The following is a 24,384-nucleotide window of genomic DNA, read 5'->3' on the forward strand; positions in this document are numbered from 1 at the left end:
AAGAAGAAGAAAGAAAGAAGAATAAAGAAAAAAAGAAAAGAAAAGAAAAGAAAGAAAGAATTTGAGGGTAAATCGGTCCTTTTGTCTTCATTAAGTGACTCACGTGCAAAATTGGGAAAAATTCACCAACGGTGTCTGGACACTTAGGAGACTTTCAGAATGATACCTGAATTTACAAAGTTATCAATGTGATACCTGGACTCATTTTTTCGTATCAATGTGATACCTACGGCCAATTTCCGTCACTGAGCCGTTACGGAAATTGGTCATAGGTACGATGTTGATACGAAAAAATGAGTCCATGTATCACATTGATAACTTTGTAAGTTCAGGTATCATTCTGAAAATCCCCTAAGTGTCCAGACACCGTTGGTGAATTTTTCCCTAATTTAAATGATACCTAGAAATAGACTTGGATCCATTTCTTAACCACTACATTTTTTGACCTGCTAGACAATTGCGTAGCCATTAGGGACTCCTCTTACTAATTTATCAAATAAGTGAGATCGAAGAGAATGTACTCGTTTTTTTTTTTTTTTTGACAAGAGAATGTACTCGTTTCGATAACCATTCTTTCCAATTAAAGGCTGGAATCACGTAGATTGGAATTGAGAAAAGAGGTGACTGTTAGATGGCTTTGGCAGCAGCACAATCACATAAAATATGATCGACCAATGGATTCATACGGAGCTGAGCAAAGAACACAATTCAAATCACCGATATAACCTTTGGTACTTAAAGCTGCTCGAGTTGGAAGGATGTTATGACAAGCCCTCTTAACCAAACAGAGCTACTTTACTAGGCACTTTAGCACTCCAAAGAGCCTTCTAGATAGGCGCATAGGGGTCTACAGAAGAGGTAGAGGCAGAATAGTTTCCCATAGACAATTCTCTAACCACCTTCAATTTATGTAACGCGTTGGTTTTGCATTTGGGAAAGTTATCAATTTGAGTAATTTACAGCTCAAATTGAGTTTTGTCCAGATAAGGGAGTTTGTTGTATTGGGATAAGGGATATTACAAGCAATCCTGAATGGGAAAAAGCTTAACAGTATGAGATACCTGTTTTGGCTAGAGTGCTATCTGATGTCACTGAGGTTAGTTTCAAGTTTCAACTTCAATTTATTGTAATGTTGGTTTTGCATTTGGGAAAGTCATCAATTTGAGTAACTTACAGCTCTAGTGTTAAGCCTAGACAGATTTCTACACTTTATGATTGCACTTTTGATCAATCTCTGAACCATGTTAGAAAAATAATGTTTACTCCACGTAATATCTTATTTTGTATATCCAATACATCACGCGTCTTTCTATTTGAATTGCATTATGCATCAAAATATTTAGAGTAGCTTGTTCTTTTCTTAAATTAGATGAATTGTAAACCATGTTAGATGACTTGTGAATCATATTAGATGAGTCATAAACAAGTCACGTATATTCTAGCGTAGTTACTAGAAAACCCCTAAACCCAAAACCTTTTATACCACCTCTCGTGTGATGAATAACAGATCTGAAACTTTCCCAATATTGTTGTTTAGCATAGTGAAGTTGTCCTTCAGTGTCCAAGAAATGTCCATCAAAGGTGATGAACCACCCCCTGAATACATTGTTAAAGAAAGCAAGTTTGGAGCTATAGAGTCTTCCCCAGAATTGGGTCGAATCCCCATCATTGATGTCAGTCTCTTCTCCCCACCATCAATTGATACTAAGGAAGCAGAGATTGAACTAAACAAACTCAGAGCAGCTCTCAGCTCATCAGGCTGCTTCCAGGTTATATATAATTTTACCTAAGTTTTACTGTAGTGTTCATCAAGTGACTAGGTGAGCATTTTAGATATATTACTATATCATAAGTAATATTTTATCTTTCTTTGTGCATTGTCTTAATTTGTTGCACTTGTTTTTCTCCTTTTTGGGTTTTCAGGTAATAGGTCATGGGATTTCAAGTTCCTTTTTGGACAAGGTACGCGAAGCTGCAAAACAATTCTTTGACCTTCCAGTGGAAGAGAAGCAAAGATACTCTAGAGAAATTTATGGTGGCCGTGAAGGATATGGGGAGGATGCCATTGTCTCAGAGAAGCAAATTCGTGATTGGTCCTACCGCCTAATTCTTCGTGTATTTCCTGAAGATCAAAGAAGGCTCAATCTCTGGCCAGAAAATCCAAATGATTTTGGGTACATTAACTTCAAACATTGTCCACATAATGCATACATAATTTTCTTTTATTGAAGTCATTGACTACTAAGAATATTTTTGTGCAGAGAAGTTGTACATGATTATGCAACAAAGGTGAAGTTTATGATGGATGTTCTGTTTAAGGCCATGGCCATATCTTTGAATTTGCAAGAGAACAGCTTTTCGGATAAGCTGTTTGGAGAGCAAGCTCAGATGATAGCAAGATTCAACTTCTTTCCGCGGTGTTCAAGGCCTGATCAGGTGTTTGGTGTGAAGCCACATACAGATGGGACAGGATTAACTGTTCTGTTGCAGGACAAAGAAGTAGAGGGTCTTCAAGTTTTGGTGGATGGTAAATGGGTTAGAGTCCCCATTGTGACACATGCCATTTTTGTTAATCTTGGTGCTCAAATGCAAGTAAAAAAAGTTTACTTATCACTCTAATGTGTTTCGTTGCTTTCAAAGGTCTAAAATTTGGTAGTAATTTTTGATAGTGTGTGAATTCATGCTGCAGATTATGAGTAATGACATATTCAAGAGCCCACTGCACAGGGTGGTGACAAATCCAGAAAGAATGAGGCTATCTGTGGCCTTGCTTAATGTACCAGATCCTGAAACCGAGATTGGTCCAGTGGAGAAACTGATAGATGAGACAAGGCCAAGGATATACAAAAATGTCAAGAACTATTCCAGTATTAACTATAAGTGCTTTCAGAGAGGAGAAGTAGCACTTGAAACATTAAAAATCTAAATTTCACTTCTCTGTACCTTTATGATACAGAAGTAGATTGTGTAAGCACTATGAAACTTTTTAAATAAGACCAATCCCTTTGATCATAATCATAGGATGACTTCCCTTGTTTGCTCGGGTCACATTTTGAACAGGATGTGAACCAAGACATTTGCTATCCTGACAGGTTGACCCTTATATCTCAAAATAACAGAAAAACAGAAATAATTAACTAAACTTGGCCTGATGACCCTGGATTTGATTTGCTCTCCTGATGGTTCATATCCGTTGAATTGACAAAAAAGGATGACATTAGTACATAATGCAACTCGAAATCTATAATAAGCTACACAAAGATAATATAAGCCAATCAATTTGTTGATATAATGCCATCAGAAAACGGTAAATTTCTTTTTCTATCTCGAAACACTTCTTGTACTCGAGAAACTTCTTCTCATAATCTCGGTACTTCCTTTATATGGTTCAAAATGGATCTCATGAGCTTTATGAACCTCTCGGCTAACCTCCAAGAATTCATCATGTTGTCAATACTCGAATTCCCTACGAACCTGAAATTTCTAGGTAGAAATGGAGTACGTACAAAGTCTGTCGAGCAATAAGGATGTGCTGATCGTATGCTAGAAAGTGGCTCTGATGATCCGAATACTTCATTTCATAAGCGAGAAATAGCATCTCATATTCCTCATATTATGAGTTCAGAGGGTTCTAATCTCTTCTGGAAACCCCCAATTTCACAAATAGGAAATAAATAAATGAGAAATTAAGTAATTTTTAACTGTAGTGATAACTCCTATGACGAACTTATGGTTTGCCAAGGTCCAAATTAGCTTTACATCTTATTGTAAAGCCATATTGTGATTGCTATGTGATTACTTCAACAATAACAACGTGATAAATATTCTAAAATTGAAATGTGTGATATTGAGTACATGATAATTTTATGAACTCTTTTTTTTTTTTACTCGATCAAGTGATAAACCTTGCCACAAAAAATTGATTTTATCCTTGCAAGATTTAGTACTTTGGTAGGAAAGGCTAACTATATCTTTAAGATTTAGATGATATACCTAGGAATAGGCCTGAGGGACTTGGAGGACAGGTATGTTTTCAAATAAAAAACCCCTCTTCTAGGCTTGATTAGGGAATGCTTTGCTTCCCTTATTTGCGCGGTTCATATGATTTGAACCAAAATACTTGAGACACTTGCTATTCTGATTGATTGACCCTAATATTTGAAAATAGCAGTCAAGATGCCCTCAACTGGGCTACAATCCAACATGCCAACATTTCTTAACTTGTCTTACATATAACTTTCCTCTTAATGTAGCACGGGGTTCAGGTTTTACGTCCCTCCCGTTGCAAAATAAATTTCCTCTTAATGGAGAGGGGCACATCGAATCGCGGGCTAAATAAGATTTAGCTGACAGGTCCAGTCTCCAGATGAGTCCGGCCCAGGCCCCTAAACGAGTCATAGAAATGGGCCTACAGTATTTTGCAAAGGGCATCACGGCGGCACCATGGCCATTGCAGGTGCAGCAGCGACAATGGCTCTGGCCAGAGCGACCTCGACTGCTGCTCTGCTAACAACAACAACAACACACAGGGCCAACTGGGTCTTCACTCCTTTCGCTGTTTCTTATTCTTCTTCAAAACCTTCAAGAGCTCTCATTCTCTACTCCAAGCCGGGCTGCTGTTTGTGCGATGGCCTCAAAGAAAAGCTTCAGGCCGCCTTCTTACTCTCCGGCCCTGATTCCATTCACGATGTGGATTTACAGGTAACCCAGCTCAGTCTCTGAATTTCAAGCTCCAAGCTTTAAGCTTTGTCTCTGCTTTTAATGGAGTTTGTTGTGTTCAGATAAGGGATATTACAAGCAATCCTGAGTGGGAAAGAGCTTACCAGTATGAGATACCTGTTTTGGCTAGAGTGCTATCTGATGGCACTGAGGTTAGTTTCAACTTCAATTTTTGTAATGCACTGGTTTTGCATTTCGGAAAGTTCTCAATTTGAGTAATTTACAGCTCTAGAGTTAAGCTTAGACAGATTTCTAAGCTTTATGAGTGCCCTTTTGATCCATATTTCATACTGAAGTTCATGTGTCATTGTAGGACTCTTGAAACCGTTAGGCTTAGCATTCCTGGAATAACCATCTAATTTGTTGAGATAAGGCCAGGATGATGTTCCTGTTTTATCCAAGAAATTGCGACCTAAAACTTGTGAATTGTGATCTAGTTTTCAGTAACAATACTATATATAGGACATGCCTTTGTCCAATTTTAATAAGGTATTTCCTCACCCAATATCTCTAGGGATGCAAATTGGGCTAGCTATCCTGCCAAAGCCTAGTTTGGACCCTGGTTGGAATCTTACAACGTTGTGCTGAGTTTGGTTTGAATAATCCCTGCTAGAATTAGTCTGGGCTGAACTGGGGATAAGTAAGCCTGATAGATAACCAAACATTAAGTCTAGTTCCAAAACCCAAATGAATGACATTTTCTTATATTATATTGCTTTCACTTAATTGTAAAATCCTATTGAACAATGATTGTATGCTTTTTTTTTCTTTTCTTTTTTGGTTATTTGACTTGTTTGTGATCCTTGTTCATTTTATCTTTATTTCCCAATACAATGAAAAGTTTTCAAGCTAGAAATATAAAATCTCTTTCAATAATTGATAGTGCTACATTTTATTGGACTGATCATTATCCTTTCTATTAAATTTTGCTCTGTCAGCATTGTCCAATTTGACATCCTTTTATTTAAAGTGATTATCTGGTTTGAATCTTTGAAGAAGAATCTATTTTATTGGTGGGCTCTATAGTGCAGTTAAATGAGAGACAATAAAGAAGCCATCAGTAAGATGATGCTTGTCTCTGGATGTTGGCATTGAATGGTTATGATGTGATAAATCAAAATAAAATAGGTCTTATGTATCCTAGGACTTGCGCATTTTTAGAAATCACAGTAAACACTAGATCCCATTAAATTTTACTGTAAAGTTACTAGGTAAACAATGTCCAACAGTGTGTCATGACTTGTGATTGTGAACACTGAGCTAGTTCTAATAATTGATGCAAGGGCTTCAGAGAGTCTGTTGATGTTTGGCTGAGTAGTGGGTAAATGTAAACGCTTCCTACGATTCTTTCTTTTTGTTCTGGTACATGGATCTAATTAACTGGTTTGGTTATCATTGCATTCAATCAAAGAAGATTAATTAGATACTGAAACCAGTTATCCATTGTTGAGATTGATTGGAATATTACCTGACTAATATAAATGTTCCATTATCCTCTGATATTTGGCTGACGTTTGAATCAATGCGTTTATGCCTTCACGTTTCCAACTTGGTTATGGTTGGAGGCCCCAGACTATGTATTACCTTTTCTTATTAATTCTAATGGAATCCTTTTCGAATTCCATGGTTCTTCATTAATTTCTGTTTTGCTTTTTTCCTGCTGATGTGACCTATCTTCTGTAGATTTATGATTCTTACTCCTGAGTGCTTGCTGATGGATGCAGAACCTCTTTGCATATCTAATGTTTCAGTCATTTGTTAGTTTTATAATATCCATGATTAATTTTCCAAGTCATACATCTCTGATTGAGTTTACTTTTTTTTTCTTTTCTTTTTTCCTGTGCATGATTGCAAGGATATGGATTTAGTTGCTAGTCTGTTTAGAAAAAAAAATAAAAAATGCTTCGTTGCATTGCCAAGTATCAAGAAAACATTTTGCATTAGATGGTGGAATTATAGTTCCATACTCAGATCAACAGCCAACTTGAAGCATTTCAAGTTTTCTGATCCTTTTTGTTCTCTTTATTAAGACTGGAGTTCTTTGTAGATTATAGATAGTATGGTACTTGCACTCATTGCTGACCCTGCAATTTTATTAGCATGTTATAAAACATTCTTTTAGTATAGGCCAGAATTAAGATTTTATTGTTTTCTTGGGTCACATTTGTAGTTTCATCTAATGCAAATGTCAATGTCTGGTCCAGGAAACTCTACCTAGATTATCTCCTCGTCTTGGAGTGGAAATGGTTCAGAAGAAAATAGCTGCAGCCTTGAAACATTAGTGGGTTCTGGCTTTCCTTGTAATCAAAGTTAAGTATTCTTCTCTGTAATGTAGGTCTTCAATTGTAAGAAATTATATTTTGGAATATTCAGATCAACTTTTGTAGCCAATACTTTAATTGAATGGTCAGACAAATTGTTTTGACTTGTTCTCCCGATGCCTTTTGTTCTTCTGCATTTTGTTTGCTTTACATTGAAAGGAGTTTCTTCAATGAAAATTCTGGCTAATTTCCATATCTGCTTATGCAAGACAAACACTCTTCCTATACAGATTCCAAAAGTCCTTAACCTTTATTGAAAGTTGAAATAGACGGCTCTGTAGTTATGGTGCTCTTCTTTCCATGATAAAACATATCAATTACAGGTCTTCCTTGCGTGCTTTTTAGCAACAATTATCTCACTTTGAACTACCACTTCTAAGCATTATTGAAAAACTACAAATCTACAATACATATAAAGTTTACTCCACTTTAGTCTTTGTTCTTGCTTGCTTTGTCGTAAGAAGACAGATTTTCCACACTTTATTTTTTCCTTGATATTTCCCTTTTATATAATATGTATCTTTTTCTACAGCATTACAAGGATCATATTGTCATCATCTTCAATCAGCTATCGATTTAAAGTTCATTCTTTTTCAGTGGATAAATAAAGTAGAATTTCAGTACATACTACTCCAATAATTTGACATAAAAAACTTGCAAAGAAATTATTTATATTAAAAAATGAGGAAAATTTTTTGGACAAAAGTTGTTGCTAAAGTTTTGAAAATTCTTTACCCTCAAAAGCTTCATTACTTGTTCTACTTGTGCAGGCATGCATATTCATAGTTTGAATCATTTGTATATTGCTATAAGCAATTGATATACAGAAATCAGACAGATTTGATTGTATAGATCTCAACCAATGCTAAGTTTCTAGCATGAATAATCAATAATGGTACTTGCACATACAATTGGCCAGTGCCCCAACTGGGCTGGCTGTACAACAAGAGCATTATGTTTATTTCAAAGGAAGAACTAAAGGAATCAATCATTGATTTCATTGCATAATAGTAGCTGATTGATCAACTCTACTTTGCCATCAGCACGTCAAAAAGATGAGAAAAAGGGGATTGATTACACAGAAAGGTGCTTTTTCTTGTGTATTATGCAGGCCAGGAAGGTTGCATGGTCTAAGTTTTAAATCACTTCACCTTCAAAACCAAAAGTAATGGAACATGATATTTCTTTGACCAAGTACTTTTTCATGAACTGTCTATAATTGTAATGTATACTTTCTTTAATCACTCACTTTTTCCTGAAGTTGATGAGGATGATTTGTTGATCTCAATAATTCACAGGGTAGCTATAACCAGGGGGATATCTGATTCCATAGCATGTAGTCTAAGATTCTGATTTCCCTTTCTCCGTCTTTAAACATGATAGCTCAATGTGTTTTGATCGCTTTTAGTTCTTGCACACTTCGATTTGAGATCTGCCAAAATTTTCGATAGATGTATCCATCGTACTTTTGTAAAGATTATGTAGCACTAATCTGAATGCATGCATCCAAAATTTAGTGAGTGTACGTACTTGATTTGTTTCGTTCATCAAAAAACGTTTAAAAGTTGGAGATGTTGAAGTATAAGCTTAGAGCATCTCCAACAGTGATACTTATATTCATAGCTAAAAGTAGCTAAAAGTGAAATATAGCTAGTTAACTATTGAGTTATGCTCCAGCAGAATACCTAAATCCTAAGTTAAATTTAGGTTTTAGTTAAATTCTCTCTCATCTCTAGCTAAATATAGCTAGAAAATTTAGCAAAAGTTAAATTTAACTTTTGTTTAGGTATTCTGCTGGAGTAGAATTTTAGTCTAAAATTAGCTAAATATTTAATTTATTTTGAAATAAGTAGTCTGTTGGAGATGCCTTTAGTTCCAATTGATTTTCACAAATCCATATGATCTATTTAACAAAATATTGATAGAAATCTCAAGTTTGAATCCTTCCTCGTTTGTTATTGGGAAAAAAAAAAATCCTATTTCTAATATTGGACGGAGTCATATGACATGCAGAGGAGGTAGTTAGGTTATCACAGGAAGAAAAGTGGCAATAACACGTCAAAATCAAGTTGAAGGATCAAATTTGATTAAAATTACAATTGAGGTTAAGTGAAATAACTTTTTTCAACTATAACAGAGGTATGGTCATTAGCATTCATAAAATGCTCTCAACACTATAATATTAGTCCACAAACTATGCTCTCTCCTTTTTTGGCATTGTACAATACAATGTTACGTTACACGACACTTATATTTACAGATATTATTGATTGATAGTAACATTCTACTAAAAAAAAATTGTGTTCCTATTTGTTCTTACCGAAAATTACTTTTGTTGTAATTTATGTAGAAAACACCCCAAGTTTAATCCCCAATGAAGTTATGAGGGAGGTTGCTTTACCGAACTCCCATTTTGATAATAAGGCAGAATCCCCCAAATAAAGAAAGTGTTCCCTTTGCATCTTCGCCAAACCATGCCTTCTTCATTAACATAAAGCAAACTCCCATTTTGATAATAAGGCAGAATCCCCCAAATAAAGAAAGTGTTCCCTTTTGCATCTTCGCCAAACCATGCCTTCTTCATTAACAAAAATAATGTGGAGTTCTCTAATTGTTGATATAAATTCACTAGTTTGTGTAATATGATTATATAACTGGTACTTCTGGTTCTTTTATAAAAGGGATTTCAAGCCTTAGAAAAGTATGCAGAATCATAATTATATATCCAAATAATGCTACTCTTAAAAGGCTCAATTGGTTAATCAAGGAGCATGCACTAGAGAGCTGCCCTAATCATGCTTGCTGAATGGGAAGCAACTATATATTTGCACAGAAAAATTATATTTGTGAACGATCCATGGGTTTTTAGCAGAGCCATCAGTTGGAAAAACTTATAAAATTAAGAGTTAAAGTCTGTTTAGTCCCTGTACTATGTCTCTCTCATCGTTTCAGTCCCTGACATTCCAATTTAATCTGAAAAGTCCCTGAGGTCTCAATTTCCGTCTAATAGGTCCTTTCCGCGGGAAATTAGCAATTGGCCTTGGGTGAAATGTCCAATATACCCCTCAGTTATTTCTTTTTTCTTTTTTTTCCTTTTTAATTTATTTTTTTCTTTTTTTCTTTTTTTCTTTTTTCTTTTTCCTTTTTAATTTCATTTTTCCTTTTTTTATTTTTATTTTTTTCCTTTTTCCATTTTAATTTCTTTTTTCTTTTTCCTTTTTAATTTCTTTTTTTCCTTTTTTCTTTTTCTTTTTCATTTCTTTTTTGCTTTTTAATTTCTTTTTTTCCTTTTTTATTTTTCCTTTTTAATTTCTTTTTTGCTATTTCTTCTTTTTTTCTTTTTCGTTTTGCCTACTTTCTACTTCCTCAACCCACCAATCCCATTCCGATCAAACTCCACAACCCATCTGTTTCCCAATCAGTTCGGAAATTCGCCGCTAAACCACTCCCCTCTTGTTTTCACAGCCTACTTCTCTCTCTCCCACTCAAATCCCACTTTCTCTCTCCACATCAAGCCTCAATTTAGAAACTTTTCACTGAAAATTACCATTTTTTAACTTTTCACTGAAAACTACCATTTTTTCAAATTCTGAAGTTTTTGGGTGTTGCTCAAAATGGTGATTTGGATTTTGAGTTTGGTTGAAATGGTGGTTTTTGATGGCCAAGTTGACAAAAACCAGAAGTGAAGAAGAAGAATAGTGATGGAAAAGAAAAATGGCCGCTGGCGTGGAGAACAAGAATTGGGGTTTCGGATCGATCTGGATTGGTTCGCCGACGTGGCGCTACTGATGCAGCAGAATACGATGGTCATTAAAAAGGAAAAAGAAAAAAGAAAAAAAAAAAAGGAAAAAAGAAATTAAAAAGGAAAAAAGAAAAATAAAAAAAGGAAAAAAGAAATTAAAATGGAAAAAGGAAAAAAATAAAAATAAAAGGAAAAAGAAAAAAAAAGAAATTAAAAAGGAAAAAGAAAAAAGAAACAAGAAAAAAATGAAATTAAAAAGGAAAAAGAAAAAAGAAACAAGCAAAAAAAGAAATTAAAAAGGAAAAAGAAAAAAGAAAAAAAAAGAAATTAAAATGGAAAAAGGAAAAAAATAAAAATAAAAAAGGAAAAAGAAAAAAGAAAAAAAAGAAATTAAAAAGGAAAAAGAAAAAAAGGAAAAAAAATAAATTTAAAAAAAAAAAAAAAAAAAATAACTGAGGGGTATATTGGACATTTCACCCAAGGCCAATTCCTAATTTCCCGCGGTAAGGACCTATTAGACGGAAATTGAGACCTCAGGGACTTTTCAGATTAAATTGGAATGTCAGGGACTGAAACGATGAGAGAGGCATAGTACAGGGACTAAACAGACTTTAGCCCTAAAATTAAGTTAGCTCAAGATTGTTATCCAAGTCATAGTTTAAACCCCATACGTAGGGGTGTACTCAATTCCAAACTTAAATTATCTTGATCCATTTTAGCAAACCGTGTCGTAGTAAATTGACTACCATATGGTGTCGTGCTATGTACTAGGAATTGCAGCCACATGATTTTGTTTTCCTTTCCCTTTACATTATAAAAACTATCGTAGGTGGGGTCTGAACTTTTTCGACCGGACAGAATAGTACCTGGATTTTTAAAGTGATCAAATAGGTACCTGAACTTCCAAAACCACATCAATAAGGTACTTTTGTCTATATTGTGTTATTCCTCCGTTAAGTGCAGAGGCAAATCAGACATTTTACTCAAATTGACCACTAAAATGACTGTCATAAACCCAACACTATTCATGTGATGTTTACCTCCAATTATTGTTTCCCGATAAATAATAACGGTAATCATTTCAGCATCGTGTTTTCTTAAATAATTTTTATTGTTCCCTTTCAAAAATTATTGCAATTAATTTTTACAAAGTAAAATTAAGGAACAAAAAGTGATTATACAACAAATTATTTATTAATCTTTATTATAATACTGTTTTTATATATAAGAATTTGGTATGTCTATTTGTGTTAAGATAATCACTTGGTTGAGTTACCGTAATTTTTGTAATTTTATTATTTTATTGTCAGTTAATATGCATGCTTGTCTATTAAGGTCATTATGCTTCATTTTTTCATAATATTTTGTTGTATAATCACTTTTTTTTTGTTTCTAAATTTACTTTGTAAAAATTAATTACAATTCTGGCTAATTTTTGAAGAACAATAAAAATTGTTCAAGAAAACATGATGCTGGAATATTGGATATTGTTATTATTTATCGGGAGACAATAATTGGAGGTAAAATATAATGGAAAGTTTCACATGAATAGTGTGGGGGAAAGGGTAAATTATTTTTGGAGGAAAAATAAGATCAAAAGGATGAAAATGTGTTTATCACGTAAGATGAGGTTATGATAGTCATTTTAGTGGTTAATTTGAGTGAAATTTCTGATTTGCCCCTGAAATGGAGGAATAACGGAATATAGACGGAAGCACCCTTATTGATGTGGTTTTGGAAGTTTAGGTACCTATTTGATCACTTTGACCATTCTGTCCGGTCTGAAAAAGTTCAGACCCCACCTATCAGGGGCGGAGCCACGTGGGCATGCCCCACTCACATTTATATTCTTTTTTACTTTCTGTACATGAAACAAGAATAACTTGGTTAGACATCGTATATTTCATTGACAACCAACTTAGCATGGTGGAAAGGCATGCAAATATTTTTCAACTGGTCCCAGGTTTGACTCAGCAAGATGAGAGGATGGGTTTCTAAATATTTTTGGTTCTTTTTAGGGACATTACACACTTTTCCTTTATAGTTTTAAAAGTTAAAAATAAATTATGTCTCTATGAAGAAAATTGTCTAATATCTGACGCTATAAATTTTACTAATAAAATATGTAATGTTAAGAAAAATATTAATCTTACCGCAAATTTTATTCTAATTTTTTATTTTTTATTAAAGTGTTGGTATATATTTTAAATTTAATTTAAATTTTTTTTTTCTAAAACTTCTGAGTGCCCCACTTGATATGAAATTTTGGCTCCGCCACTGCCACCTATGATAAAAACTCTAAAAACTAAAGTAAAACAAACAATTAATATAAGACTCCATGAGAATTTGTAACTCCAGTAGTTAATAGTATTTCATTACGTCCGTATTTAGGGTATGAATTTCAACTCCCGCTTACCTATATCTATCATTAACAAAGAATAACCAGACAATAGAGATAGATCAAGAAAAGGAAGAACAACATATACTACTCATGATCAATTTTCTCTATTTCAATATAGACAATATACTATCCATTCCAATTAAAATCCTTAACAATGGAGATCTCTCTCTCTCTTACCAAATTGTGCATGCGTAAGGAAAAAATTTCAGTGTAGCCGTCAAACCCTACATCCACCCAATCCCATAAACTAGATACCTCCTAAATATCGTTCTGAACCAAATTGAGTCGTCAAAAACATGTGAAACTCCTATATTGGTGTAACTATATTGGCTATTGCATTTTGAACGGTTGAACCAATCAACAAGAGCACATGAATCAACAACATGGTTTGTTTGGGTTTGTTTGGGCTGCAGTTCCTACTTAAGAAATGAGCACGAAATACTTCACCTCATGATGTTTCTCATTGTGATATTAATGGAACAATACAAGGAAAAAAGAAATTCCTAAAAGCAAGCACCGCAGCAACGTATACGTTTGCTGATTAATGACCAAAGCAAGCACAAATTAAACAACTGCATATATTATTCTCTCCAATCTCTATTGCAAGAAGATAAGAAACTTTATGTTGAAGTGGGTTTTATCTCATCACACTGAACTTTTTAGCTTTCTTTGATCCCTATATATAAGAGAGCTATTGCATTGCACCACTCAATTAGTTTCATCCCCAAACAGTACTAGCTAGCTAGCACTTCCAGTATTTCTGATCACCTTCACACTTTACACTCTCAGAGACACAGAAATGTCGAGTAATATGTGGAAGAAGGCGAAACCCTATTTGCTGACGATAGGTTTGCAATTCGGAAGTGCAGGGATGTACATCATAAGCGCTGCGACTCTCAACCACGGCATGAATCGATATGTTCTTATTGTGTATCGCAATGCTATTGCAGCTCTTGTCCTCGCTCCTTTTGCTTTGGTTCTTGAAAGGTCGGTACATACTCTAAAAATGAATAGAAATGATTGCTTTTGTATATTCATTTTAAGTTTTTTGTTCTGATAAACATATTTCTATTTGCTTTTTTTTTTTTACAGGAAAACGAGGCCCAAAATGACGCTTTCAATCTTTTTCCACATAATGGTGCTGGGATTTCTAGAGTAAACATCTATCACTTACTACAAATTTTATTGATCGCTTATCTTCTCATATATATAAAATTGAAACCCGGGCATAAGAGAACATGACCAGTAAATACCTATGGTAGAATAGTTTTACCTGTGCAAATTGTGATTTCATGACTGCAAGGAGTAAACAGAAATAGGAGATTGAAGGACAAGTAGAAACATATTATATCCTAATTAATTAATAGCTATTAGAAGAATGGCCCTAATTAACTAGACCATTCATAACATTTACTTTTGTGTTCAGGCCGGTCCTTGATCAGGGCTTTGCTTACTTGGGAATGAAATATACTTCGGCATCATTTACTTCTGCCATCATGAATGCCGTTCCCTCTGTTACCTTTGTAATTTCCGTCATTTTCCGGTAAGAATTATCATTAGTCAAATCTTCTTTTGTATGTCGATCATGTTGCAAGACTGATAAATTTGAACAGTTTTCTAGGTAAGACTCTGAATCTAACATGTCAGATACCTTCTAACAACTTAAGTCCTAATTAACATCTTCAGACTGAAAAAGATATCATTAAGCCTCTGCTGGGACATGAGGAAAGTGAAAAGGGTATCCTAATACCTGGAACTAACTAAGTAAACAAGACCGCGCAAGTACCAAAAAGTCCAGTAGTCTCACTTTTACACGTCCGAAATTGAAAGAGCTAATTGGAGTATACGGTTTATACCATACTTTGCTTTTGGTGATCTGCATTAAAAGAAACTAAGAAAGTGAAAATGACTTCATCATCTAATGGCGACATCAGTTAATTCCAATAAGCAGATACTAATTCTATATTATGCCAAAGTAGTGTGTTTGATGTTTGGCAAGCAGTAGCATATATACCCATTAATAGTATTTGAAAATTGAAGATTCGGTTCTACTTTCTAGTTATAGTGAAAACCACGTAATACTTATCTGTTAAAAGGGTTTAGTTATTAATTGTTGAACTAATGCTAAGTTGTATGAGCTAATTAATCTTAATCTTATCTTATGATATATTACAGGATAGAGCATGTAAACATTAAGGAAGTCCGGAGTCAAGCGAAGGTGATAGGAACCCTAGTGACCTTTGGGGGAGCTTTGTTGATGGCAATGTACAAAGGCCCTGCCATTAACATAGTAGGCTCACATGATGACGGAGGCCACCATGAAAGTAGCAGCCGCACCTCGAGCACACACTGGGCAATGGGGACGCTCTTTATCCTCATAGGTTGTGTGGCTTGGTCCTGCTTCTACGTGTTACAAGTAAGCAAACCCGTCGTCCTTTAAAAGCTTAAGTTGAAAGGTGTGAGCAACCAACTGGTTTATATTAATCTAGTAACATCCATGCAGTCTGTAACACTGAAGAAATACCCGGCAAACATATCCCTTTCCTGCTGGATTTGCTCGATGGGCGCAATGCAAGGTGCAGCAGTAGCGTTTGTTGCAGAGCGCCATCCTAGTGCTTGGGCCGTCGGCTGGGATACGAGGCTCCTAGCACCTCTCTATACAGTTAGTAACACGCACATTAAGAATATATATGGAACGTCACAACAATTAGTTTTGTGTGACATCTTTGCTCGTTCACGTACAATGAGTTTTGTGTATAAGGTTTTATTTATTTTATGAGGCCTATCATTTCTTCTTTAATTAAATTAAGTTGTATTTTCAATGATGCAGGGAATAGTTAGCTCTGGAATTACATACTATGTGCAAGGGTTGGTAATGAAAACTAGAGGACCAGTATTTGTAACAGCTTTTAACCCTCTCTGCATGATCCTCGTCGCAATTCTGGCTTCGTTCGTTCTAGCTGAGAAACTCCACCTGGGCAGGTAAAAAACACAGGCATCTAGTTATATATCTCATCAAAGTAACTTTCAGAATTCAGATTATGTCTTTTGGACATACTTTACGTTAAATAGCACATATCTTATGAGGAAAAAATACTTGATATATATATATATATATATATATATATATATCTAACTTTCTTTTGGTTACTAATTTACCTTGATTCATATTCAGTATCATTGGAGGCTTTATAATCGCCATCGGCCTTTACGCTGTGGTGTGGGGTAAAAGCAAGGACTATAGTACTAGTACTAGCCCAACCAATGATCCCACTGATCTCAAGGATGAGAATGAAGCTCACAAATTACCAATTACTACAACCAATGGGACTAAACTGACCATTATTGGCGGCAAAAATAGCAGCAACCAGCCAGCAGAGATGCAATTTATGACGGTCCAAAAATAAAGCTTCCCATTGGAAAACCCTAGCTTTTCTTTCGGGACAGCTCTACTATCAAGTTGTGAAATGAACTGTTATCAATCAACGAAGCCAGAATAAGATCGAGTATATGTTGTGGTTCTTCTTTTCTCAATGAAATATGTATGTACGTATAGCGGTATCCTGCACAAAGTTCTGCAGTCGGGTCTCCTTTTGTCTTTCACAGTTTTGTGGGTACAAAAATTAGTCATATTTATCTTTGAACGTACAATAGATCGGTCGATCTTGAATAATATTATTGTACATATCAGATTTTGTAACCACATTATTGGCAAATTATTTATCTCTAACAAAGTTAGGGTTCGCTTGCAGATAAGTAGATCTCTCATACATAAGTACCCTACCCTTTGCATTATGAGGAGTTGATTGCAAATTTAGTCGATATGAACATCCTCCTAAAGAAAAGCCAGAAAAGTAATGATATTACCATTTCAAAGAGTGTAGCTTGTCAACTTTAGGTGAAAGGTATTCTAAACGCCCAAGCAAAGTAAGGCATGTATATATCGATCTCTTTACACTGAGACTACATCTAACTAAGGCATGCATAAACCGATAGTTGATAGATCCAAATACAAAGTACCAAACTATATATCAATATCGCACATTCGCACATGCCCATGCCATACAAGAATAATTTGATTTGTAAAATATATCTCTCCATTAATTCTGCCGTTTATGGTTACAATTATATTCTTTTACATCCCACAATTCGTGACTTATGGAGTTCGCATCTAAAACCAATTGGCAATGGATGAAGTGGCCTAAACCCTTATAAATCCATAAGCAAAGTTATATTTTTCCAATGTGGGAGTTATATTTATACACATTCTCAACATGCCCCCGCACGTGTGGCGATTTCTCAAGCCATACACGTGGACAAGTTATAGTGGGTGACGGTGAGCACGTGTGGCCATCGCTGAAACCAAACACGTGGGTAACCCGCTCTAATTATCTGGAGTTCGCATCCAAAACCAATTGACAATGGATGGAGTGGCTCAAACCCTTACAAATCCATAAGCAAAGTTATATTTTTCAATGGTGGAAGTTATATTTATACACATTCTCAACAACTTATTCAGAAGAATATTAATAAAGCCTTTTGCAAGAAACAGGGAAAAAAAAAACTTTATCCACATGCACACTGATTGTACTTGAAGATTTGATTTGATGAAATGACCCAAGTGAATTATCTCTTGCTCTTTTGAACCCCAAGTCATATTCTTTAATTCATACATAGTCCGTAGATCTATAGCCCCACGCTTTCTTTAGTTAACTGAAGTGATTAGGTAAAAGACATAAATCCGATCAAAATCATGACCTATTTTGATCGTAATTTATTTAACTAGCAACCATCTCAGGTCTACTGTTACCTTAGGGGACAATTCTTAACCTTGTCTACACCATTACAATTGAAAGTTATGACACAGCAACGACACCAAACAACACTACAAAAAGTCGACCAATGAATTTCTTCTCCATTTTTTCTCAATTTGCAATAATATTGTAACCACGTTAAAATCTCTTTTTAGAGACAGTATCCGGGATTGTAAGGTGAGATTCCACCAAACCCTGATTTAATTTGTTCTATTGGAATCCCAATACGAAACCACAAACTTTATATGTTTGGACTTTGTCACCCCAAGTGTTCTATACTCATCCAGAAAATAAAATTAATACTGTTAGTTCGTATTAGTTATACTAGCAGGGCCTACCCACTATGTGTGTGGAGATAAATTAAAGGTAGTGGAAAAACTTTCCGTACAACTACCACATTTTATGTTTTTTTTTTTTAATTTTTAATTTTATTTTACAATTTATCATATTATCCTTATTGATTAATTATATTTCATAGTTTTTTAATATATAACGGTTAAATTGGTTAAAAATTTCAGTTTTGGAGAGCAAGCTCTCTTCTCTTAATAATAGTATAGATGTATCTAGCTCTCACATGATCTCTTATATGTTGGACATGATTGGTCATTTTATTCTTTTATATTATGAACCTTTCTTCTTCTTCTTTTTGTGGCTGATTTTGGATTACGAACTTGTGGTGCATCATTTCTGATTGATGCCTAGTAAGAAAGTCTCATCAATCAAGTATCTCAATTAAGAGCTAGCTATGATTGTACGTTATTGCATGAATACGTAGGAAGCATATTTAACATATTGCAAAAAGAAGAATTTAGCATAAAATGATGGGACACCCTAACATAGTAACATGGATCATTTTGTTAGATATACTTAATATTTCCTGAACTTTTCCATGGTCACTATTCCAAAAAGGAAATGACATCAAACAATATATTAGATCTCTCATACAAAAGCCATGGAACAAATTAGTTATATATTTTAAGTGAGGGAAGAGTAAACTAAAATATCTCAATGTAAAAGGGTTTTGGATGATATGCCTTAATTTAATTTCTGTTTGATTTAAATATAAGAATCATTAATGGCTCGTTCATTGGCAAAGTTATAATTAAAGTAGAATGCATGATTACTTAAAGCCTAACCACGTGGTGTGGTGTGTTGGTCGAACGGCCTAGTCTGGAACCCCCAGGTCTAGCGTTCGAATCCCAGCTCCATCCCGTGGCCAGCAGATTTGAGGGATCCTTTGGATTCGTGCGTCTGCGGTGCAGTGGATTAGTCTGGCTTTGCCTGGCTTTCGCCGCAATGTCGGTGCAGGTGTCCTGACGCTGGGATACCACTGCATGGGTGTGTGAGTTACTAACAACTAACTACCTAATCAAAAAAAAAAAAATGATTACTTAAAGCCTAGCTATGAGCTATGAAATTAACCTAAGCTAGCTTAACCATGTTTTTATTTTTATTTTATTTTTTATATATATATTTGGGTACCTGCTAGCTAGCTTTACACATGATTGATATGATAAACATAATATCAGGGCACTGGTTAATGTACCAGACCTTGACAACATTAAGTTGATCGACTTCCTTAGAACCTTATTTTCTTTACTACTAATGTAATATCCAATATTGGGGTGGACTTAATTCCAGCACCGATAAACTGAAACGTCCCGAATCGCACCACCAATTTTGGCTATGTTTGGTCTTTAGACTATCCAAATATTGGCCGGATTATTGTTTATGTGTAAAACCATTTGATGTTTCGAGGATTTTGATTATGTAAATGTGAAAGACCTTGACAACACTTACCATCCACGTAAATTGCACTAACAAAATGATGAATGGGGTCATAAATAGAAGTTAGTCGCATAAAGAGTCCCAAACCAAAACGGTAGTGATGGATGGAATTACCTATCGGCCCTATGTCTTAAAAGTGGTGTCCACTCTTCATAGCACCGAACTCCGCCTAAACACCACATACGCCTTGCATGAATCATGCTAAGGCACTCAACCTAAATTTCATTTGGTGGTCAATGAATCAAATCCCCACTTCCCCTATAAAATAAGTTAAAGAAAGGAAAGGGGAAGCATTATTTTCATAGAGATCCACTTAATTACTACTCTTCCCCCTCTCTATCTCTCTCTCTCTCTCTCTCAATCTTTTTTGTTTTTGTTTGATTCTCTCTCCATCTCATGCCTTTGCAAGTGAGCTAGCTAAGATTAATTATTTGTAGTTGCTTAAGTTTTTGGTTAATGGATAAGAGAATCCATATCCAAGAGTGACAGAAAGAGAGAGAGTGAGTGGCTTTGGACATGTACGTATGGTTTTGAAATATTGGCCGAGCTACTATTCCAATTTTTAGCTTTTTTATGCTTATAAGAGGGGCATTTCTCAGTTTAGTGTTGCCAAGCAGCAGCCTAGTCCATAATACAAGTATTAACTTCAATACTTGTGTTATAGTGTGTGAGTGCTAAGGTAGCTAGAGGTAACGTGGTACTAGCTAGTACTAACACTAGATAGAAAGATGGGAGACCAAAGTCCATCTGGGTCTAAGTTGAGTGTGTTTCTCAAGAAGATCAAACCTTATTTGGCTATGGTCTCCCTGCAGTTTGGGTATGCAGGCATGTACATCATAAGCATGGTCTCGTTTAAGCATGGCATGAGTCACTTTGTCTTGTCGGTGTACCGTCACGTTGTTGCCTTCTGTGTCATTGCACCCTTCGCGTTGGTTCTTGAAAGGTTCGGATACGTTCTTAACATATTAGGTTGTCATACTGTCAAACTTTTTATCGTACATTAAGCAAACGTTGATAGGAGATGTTAAATTATTTAACAAGGAAAGACTTGCGTTAGAACTAATAATTAGTCTCCTTTTTCCGTAGCTACTAAATTGATTGCATTGTTTATATATCTTTTTACAGGAAAATAAGGCCAAGAATGACTCTCCCCATATTCCTCAGAATAGTGTTGCTTGGATTTCTTGAGTAATGCTCTAAGAAGCTCTCTCTTATTAATTTTTTTTCCCTCCTTTATCGTTAAGAACGAGTTGAAGTTAGCAATAAATTGAAGTAATCAGCACCATGGAAGGACTTAATTGTTAATGCTATTACCATTGCTTTACAGGCCAGTTCTTGACCAGAACTTATACTTTCTGGGAATGAAGTACACCTCAGCAACATTTGCATCTGCAACTGTTAATGTCCTTCCTGCCATAACCTTTATACTGGCACTTTGCTTCAGGTATATATTTAAGTTGATAACCTTTTAGATTTTTAATGATGAACAAGCATTTTCTATAGTGTTTTAGTGCGCTTATGCAAGCAAATGAAAAGGTTAATGTATGCTTATCAGCCAACACCTCGGAAAGCATTACGGAAATTGGGCAGAGACATCATACTCTTGATTTTCTTATTTTGTTTTTGATATCATGGTCGGCATATATTGATACGAGGATACTTTCAATTAATTTCTGTAGAAAAATGACGTAAGAGAATTTAGTACGTCTCATTTTTATTTTTTGTTTGTCCTAGGATTAGGATGATATCATATATAAATTAAGCTAACCACTGCAAGTGGCCTAATGGTTCTTGCCTAGTTGGGTGTGCTCCCCAACCTAGGTTCGAATCTCGAAGTTGTCAAAGTGGCCAAACACTGTGCTGCAATGCATAGTTGAAGCATTTTACATGCGCTGAAGGGGTTTATTTTGGGCCTAGGAAGCCTTTGAGTTTCCCTTGACAAAGTAAAAAATATATATAAATATATATATATATATATATATATATATATATATATATATATATATATATATATATATATATAATTAAGATGAAATTAACAAAAAAAAAAGAAAAAAGAATAGCTCCTTACATTAAATGAGGAGGAATGGAGGATCAAATTAGTATTTGATCATCCGAGTGACATAAGATGCTGGTTCTCATATTACATGAATCAATTATCTTCTAGGTCTTGACCTAATGATCGATACCGTATTTGGTATTTGATTAATCGTCAGGTTAGAGACTGTGAACGTCAAGAAGCTACATAGCCTAGCCAAGGTCATCGGAACGTTGGTCACCTTGTCTGGAGCAATGATCATGACTTTGTACAAAGGCCCCATTATCGATGTTTTTCGGGGACACTCAAACAGCACCCAAACTAGTAGCACCGAGTCAAGCGATCAGCATTGGATCGCTGGCCCCTTGATGCTCATAGCCAGCTGCGGCGGTTGGGCAAGTTTCTTTATCTTACAAGTGAGTCATCTTACATACATTTATATGATATTTCATATTGATAGTCTGACAACATATATCACATGTGAATATTTATACGTGTAAACTAAATGTTTGTAATTGTCGCTCTATTTCAGTCGTTCACATTGAAGAAGTACCCAGCACAGTTGTCTCTCACAGCCTGGATATGTGTAATGGGTGTGCTGGAAGGTGGAGTAGTGACACTTGTGATGGAACGCAAAATGAGTGTGTGGGTTATAGGTTGGGACTCAAGGCTTCTTGCTTCTGTTTACTCTGTGAGTACTCGATCAATTCCAACCATTTTAATTACAAGCCTAATTAATTTGTAGCAAAAATTAATAATTGCAAAGCATCAATTTGACACCTACGATTTTGTCTATCGTTAGGGAGTGATTTGTTCTGGACTTGCATATTATGTGCAAGGTGTTGTGAATAGAGAACGAGGCCCCGTTTTCGTGACATCTTTCAGCCCTCTTTGCATGATCATCACCGCCGTTCTAGGTGCCATCGTTTTAGCTGAGCAAGTCCACCTCGGAAGGTTTGAACGCTTAGACTCAACTCATACATTTATTTATCAAATGATGTTTCAGCATACATGTCACCGTTACTGGAACGACTATGAGCAGGAAATGTACGCGGGTTTTACAAAGAGAGCCATGTACATTGACGGCCGATAAGTCTTCTCAATATATGAAGTCGTGGTTTGCAGCGCAAGGAACTTATGTATTGTTCTTTACCTTTTTTGTGCTTTTTTTCAGTATACTTGGAGCTATTCTCATTGTGTTCGGACTCTACACCGTGGTTTGGGGCAAAAGCAAAGACCCTGTGGCCTTGGACGAGCCATTGAAAGATGAGAAAGGTGTTAACCACGAACTGCCAGTCACTGCTGCAAATAATAGCATCAAGGGAAGTACCTGATCAGAAGCTTCCATTTTCAAGATCGATTCGAATCAGAAGCACAGGAATATATCATGAAAGATATAAATATGTGTCTGTTCTGATTCGAGATTCCTAGCTAGCACTGAGTCATCTTGCATTACCTACATGGGAAGATTATGTCGAAAATAATCTTTCTGGGAATGAAATGCAGTTCCTTATGTCAGATTGCACTTAACTACATGCATGTAATTTTTGACTTTTCGATAATGAATTATGTACTATCACTTGTGTTTGTCTACGTTTCTCTCTCTATATATTCTTCCTCTTTTTTCGTGTTCTTTCTTCTTTCCGGCCTGTTTTATTTGTTTGATCGAACAATTTGCATGTGCTATTCTTACCTGTGCAATATATATACCTGAAAAGCAAGCATCGAATATTCCAGTTTTCAGAAGTAAAAAGAATTTTGTTTCAAATCCCAGAATAACACTGGCTGCATGCATGCCTAACTGTTTAGGTCCCACGTACCAACATCAGGATCGATGCCTATTGTTCATAATAGCATTTCTGGCCGGCCTAGTTAGTCGCATAATTGCAACGTATGTGGTTGAACGGCCTTTTGAGTAATTTTTGTGAACATTTACCGTAACTTTACAAATCGACGTATAAGATATGAAGCTCTTTCATGCCTGACCAAAAAACAATTGGCATGGCAAACCTTGTCTATGCTCACCCTCTTCCGAATTTGCCTTTGTATATATGGAAATAATTATACGCTTGAGTAAAGTTAAATAAATTATTTGAAGAAAACAAGTAACCAATTATTTATCTTCCGATTGCTTATAAGATGACTTCAAAAAAAAAAAAAAAAAACTTAGCCCACCACTCCCTTACATATATCATCTTCCGATTTCTAAGATGACTTAATTTGGAAAAGGTTTGGATTTAGCTAAAATAACTCGAATCTTCCCAGAAGGAAATTTTGGTTTAGTTGAAAATGAGAACTGAAACACCCACTATCGGTGAGTCGGTGACATACTGACATACATTTTTTTTTTCATCCCAAATTAAAAATACGGTGACATACATGATAAAAGAATGATGCAACGGCTGGTTGGTGCGGCAGCAATGGTGACAACTAATAGGTGGTGGGATCGATGTGTTGCTTACTTGCTCATACGCATAACGACATCATTCATGTAAAGTTGATCGAGGAGTTGTACTCGTGGTGGTGGTGAGGTTGGCTGCACATCATAGTGGCAACCCATA

General features: G+C 35.3%; 4 protein-coding genes across 4 annotated transcripts; all 4 read left to right on the forward strand.

The window, feature by feature from the left end:
* The first annotated feature begins 1,469 nt into the window (after positions 1-1,469).
* LOC133741036 (protein SRG1-like) lies at positions 1,470-3,548 on the forward strand. The gene is made up of 4 exons (XM_062168969.1): positions 1,470-1,769; positions 1,924-2,174; positions 2,262-2,592; positions 2,690-3,548. Exons 1-4 carry the CDS (start codon positions 1,497-1,499, stop codon positions 2,924-2,926), a joined length of 1,092 nt encoding a protein of 363 aa, XP_062024953.1. The 5' UTR covers positions 1,470-1,496; the 3' UTR covers positions 2,927-3,548.
* An 852-nt stretch (positions 3,549-4,400) lies between these two features.
* Positions 4,401-7,157, forward strand: LOC133739087 (uncharacterized). Its single transcript, XM_062166810.1, has 3 exons — positions 4,401-4,701; positions 4,782-4,871; positions 6,924-7,157. The coding sequence occupies exons 1-3, from the start codon at positions 4,444-4,446 to the stop codon at positions 6,999-7,001; spliced, it is 426 nt and encodes a 141-aa protein (XP_062022794.1). The 5' UTR covers positions 4,401-4,443; the 3' UTR covers positions 7,002-7,157.
* Positions 7,158-13,872: 6,715 nt separating this feature from the next.
* On the forward strand, positions 13,873-16,934 carry LOC133739233 (WAT1-related protein At4g08290). Its single transcript, XM_062166970.1, has 7 exons — positions 13,873-14,170; positions 14,276-14,338; positions 14,610-14,726; positions 15,359-15,599; positions 15,687-15,845; positions 16,014-16,165; positions 16,359-16,934. Exons 1-7 carry the CDS (start codon positions 13,983-13,985, stop codon positions 16,588-16,590), a joined length of 1,152 nt encoding a protein of 383 aa, XP_062022954.1. The 5' UTR covers positions 13,873-13,982; the 3' UTR covers positions 16,591-16,934.
* A 3,349-nt stretch (positions 16,935-20,283) lies between these two features.
* LOC133741134 (WAT1-related protein At4g08300-like) lies at positions 20,284-23,416 on the forward strand. The gene is made up of 7 exons (XM_062169084.1): positions 20,284-20,728; positions 20,911-20,973; positions 21,113-21,229; positions 22,002-22,239; positions 22,356-22,514; positions 22,626-22,777; positions 22,998-23,416. The coding sequence occupies exons 1-7, from the start codon at positions 20,514-20,516 to the stop codon at positions 23,155-23,157; spliced, it is 1,104 nt and encodes a 367-aa protein (XP_062025068.1). The 5' UTR covers positions 20,284-20,513; the 3' UTR covers positions 23,158-23,416.
* Positions 23,417-24,384: the final 968 nt, after the last annotated feature.

This window comes from Rosa rugosa, chromosome 3 (genome assembly GCF_958449725.1).
Source record: "Rosa rugosa chromosome 3, drRosRugo1.1, whole genome shotgun sequence".
In the NCBI taxonomy this organism is placed as follows: Eukaryota; Viridiplantae; Streptophyta; class Magnoliopsida; order Rosales; family Rosaceae; genus Rosa; species Rosa rugosa.

Coding starts and splice junctions, on each gene's coding strand:
- LOC133741036 (XM_062168969.1), top strand. CDS start 1,497: ATGAATAACAGATCTGAAACTTTCCCAATATTGTTGTTTAGCATAGTG. Junction 1,770..1,923: donor GCTCATCAGGCTGCTTCCAG/GTTATATATAAT, acceptor TTGGGTTTTCAG/GTAATAGGTCATGGGATTTC. Junction 2,593..2,689: donor ATCTTGGTGCTCAAATGCAA/GTAAAAAAAGTT, acceptor TTCATGCTGCAG/ATTATGAGTAATGACATATT.
- LOC133739087 (XM_062166810.1), top strand. CDS start 4,444: ATGGCCATTGCAGGTGCAGCAGCGACAATGGCTCTGGCCAGAGCGACC. Junction 4,702..4,781: donor TTCACGATGTGGATTTACAG/GTAACCCAGCTC, acceptor TGTTGTGTTCAG/ATAAGGGATATTACAAGCAA. Junction 4,872..6,923: donor TGCTATCTGATGGCACTGAG/GTTAGTTTCAAC, acceptor TGTCTGGTCCAG/GAAACTCTACCTAGATTATC.
- LOC133739233 (XM_062166970.1), top strand. CDS start 13,983: ATGTCGAGTAATATGTGGAAGAAGGCGAAACCCTATTTGCTGACGATA. Junction 15,600..15,686: donor CCTGCTTCTACGTGTTACAA/GTAAGCAAACCC, acceptor ACATCCATGCAG/TCTGTAACACTGAAGAAATA. Junction 15,846..16,013: donor TCCTAGCACCTCTCTATACA/GTTAGTAACACG, acceptor TCAATGATGCAG/GGAATAGTTAGCTCTGGAAT.
- LOC133741134 (XM_062169084.1), top strand. CDS start 20,514: ATGGGAGACCAAAGTCCATCTGGGTCTAAGTTGAGTGTGTTTCTCAAG. Junction 20,729..20,910: donor TTCGCGTTGGTTCTTGAAAG/GTTCGGATACGT, acceptor ATCTTTTTACAG/GAAAATAAGGCCAAGAATGA. Junction 21,230..22,001: donor ATACTGGCACTTTGCTTCAG/GTATATATTTAA, acceptor ATTAATCGTCAG/GTTAGAGACTGTGAACGTCA.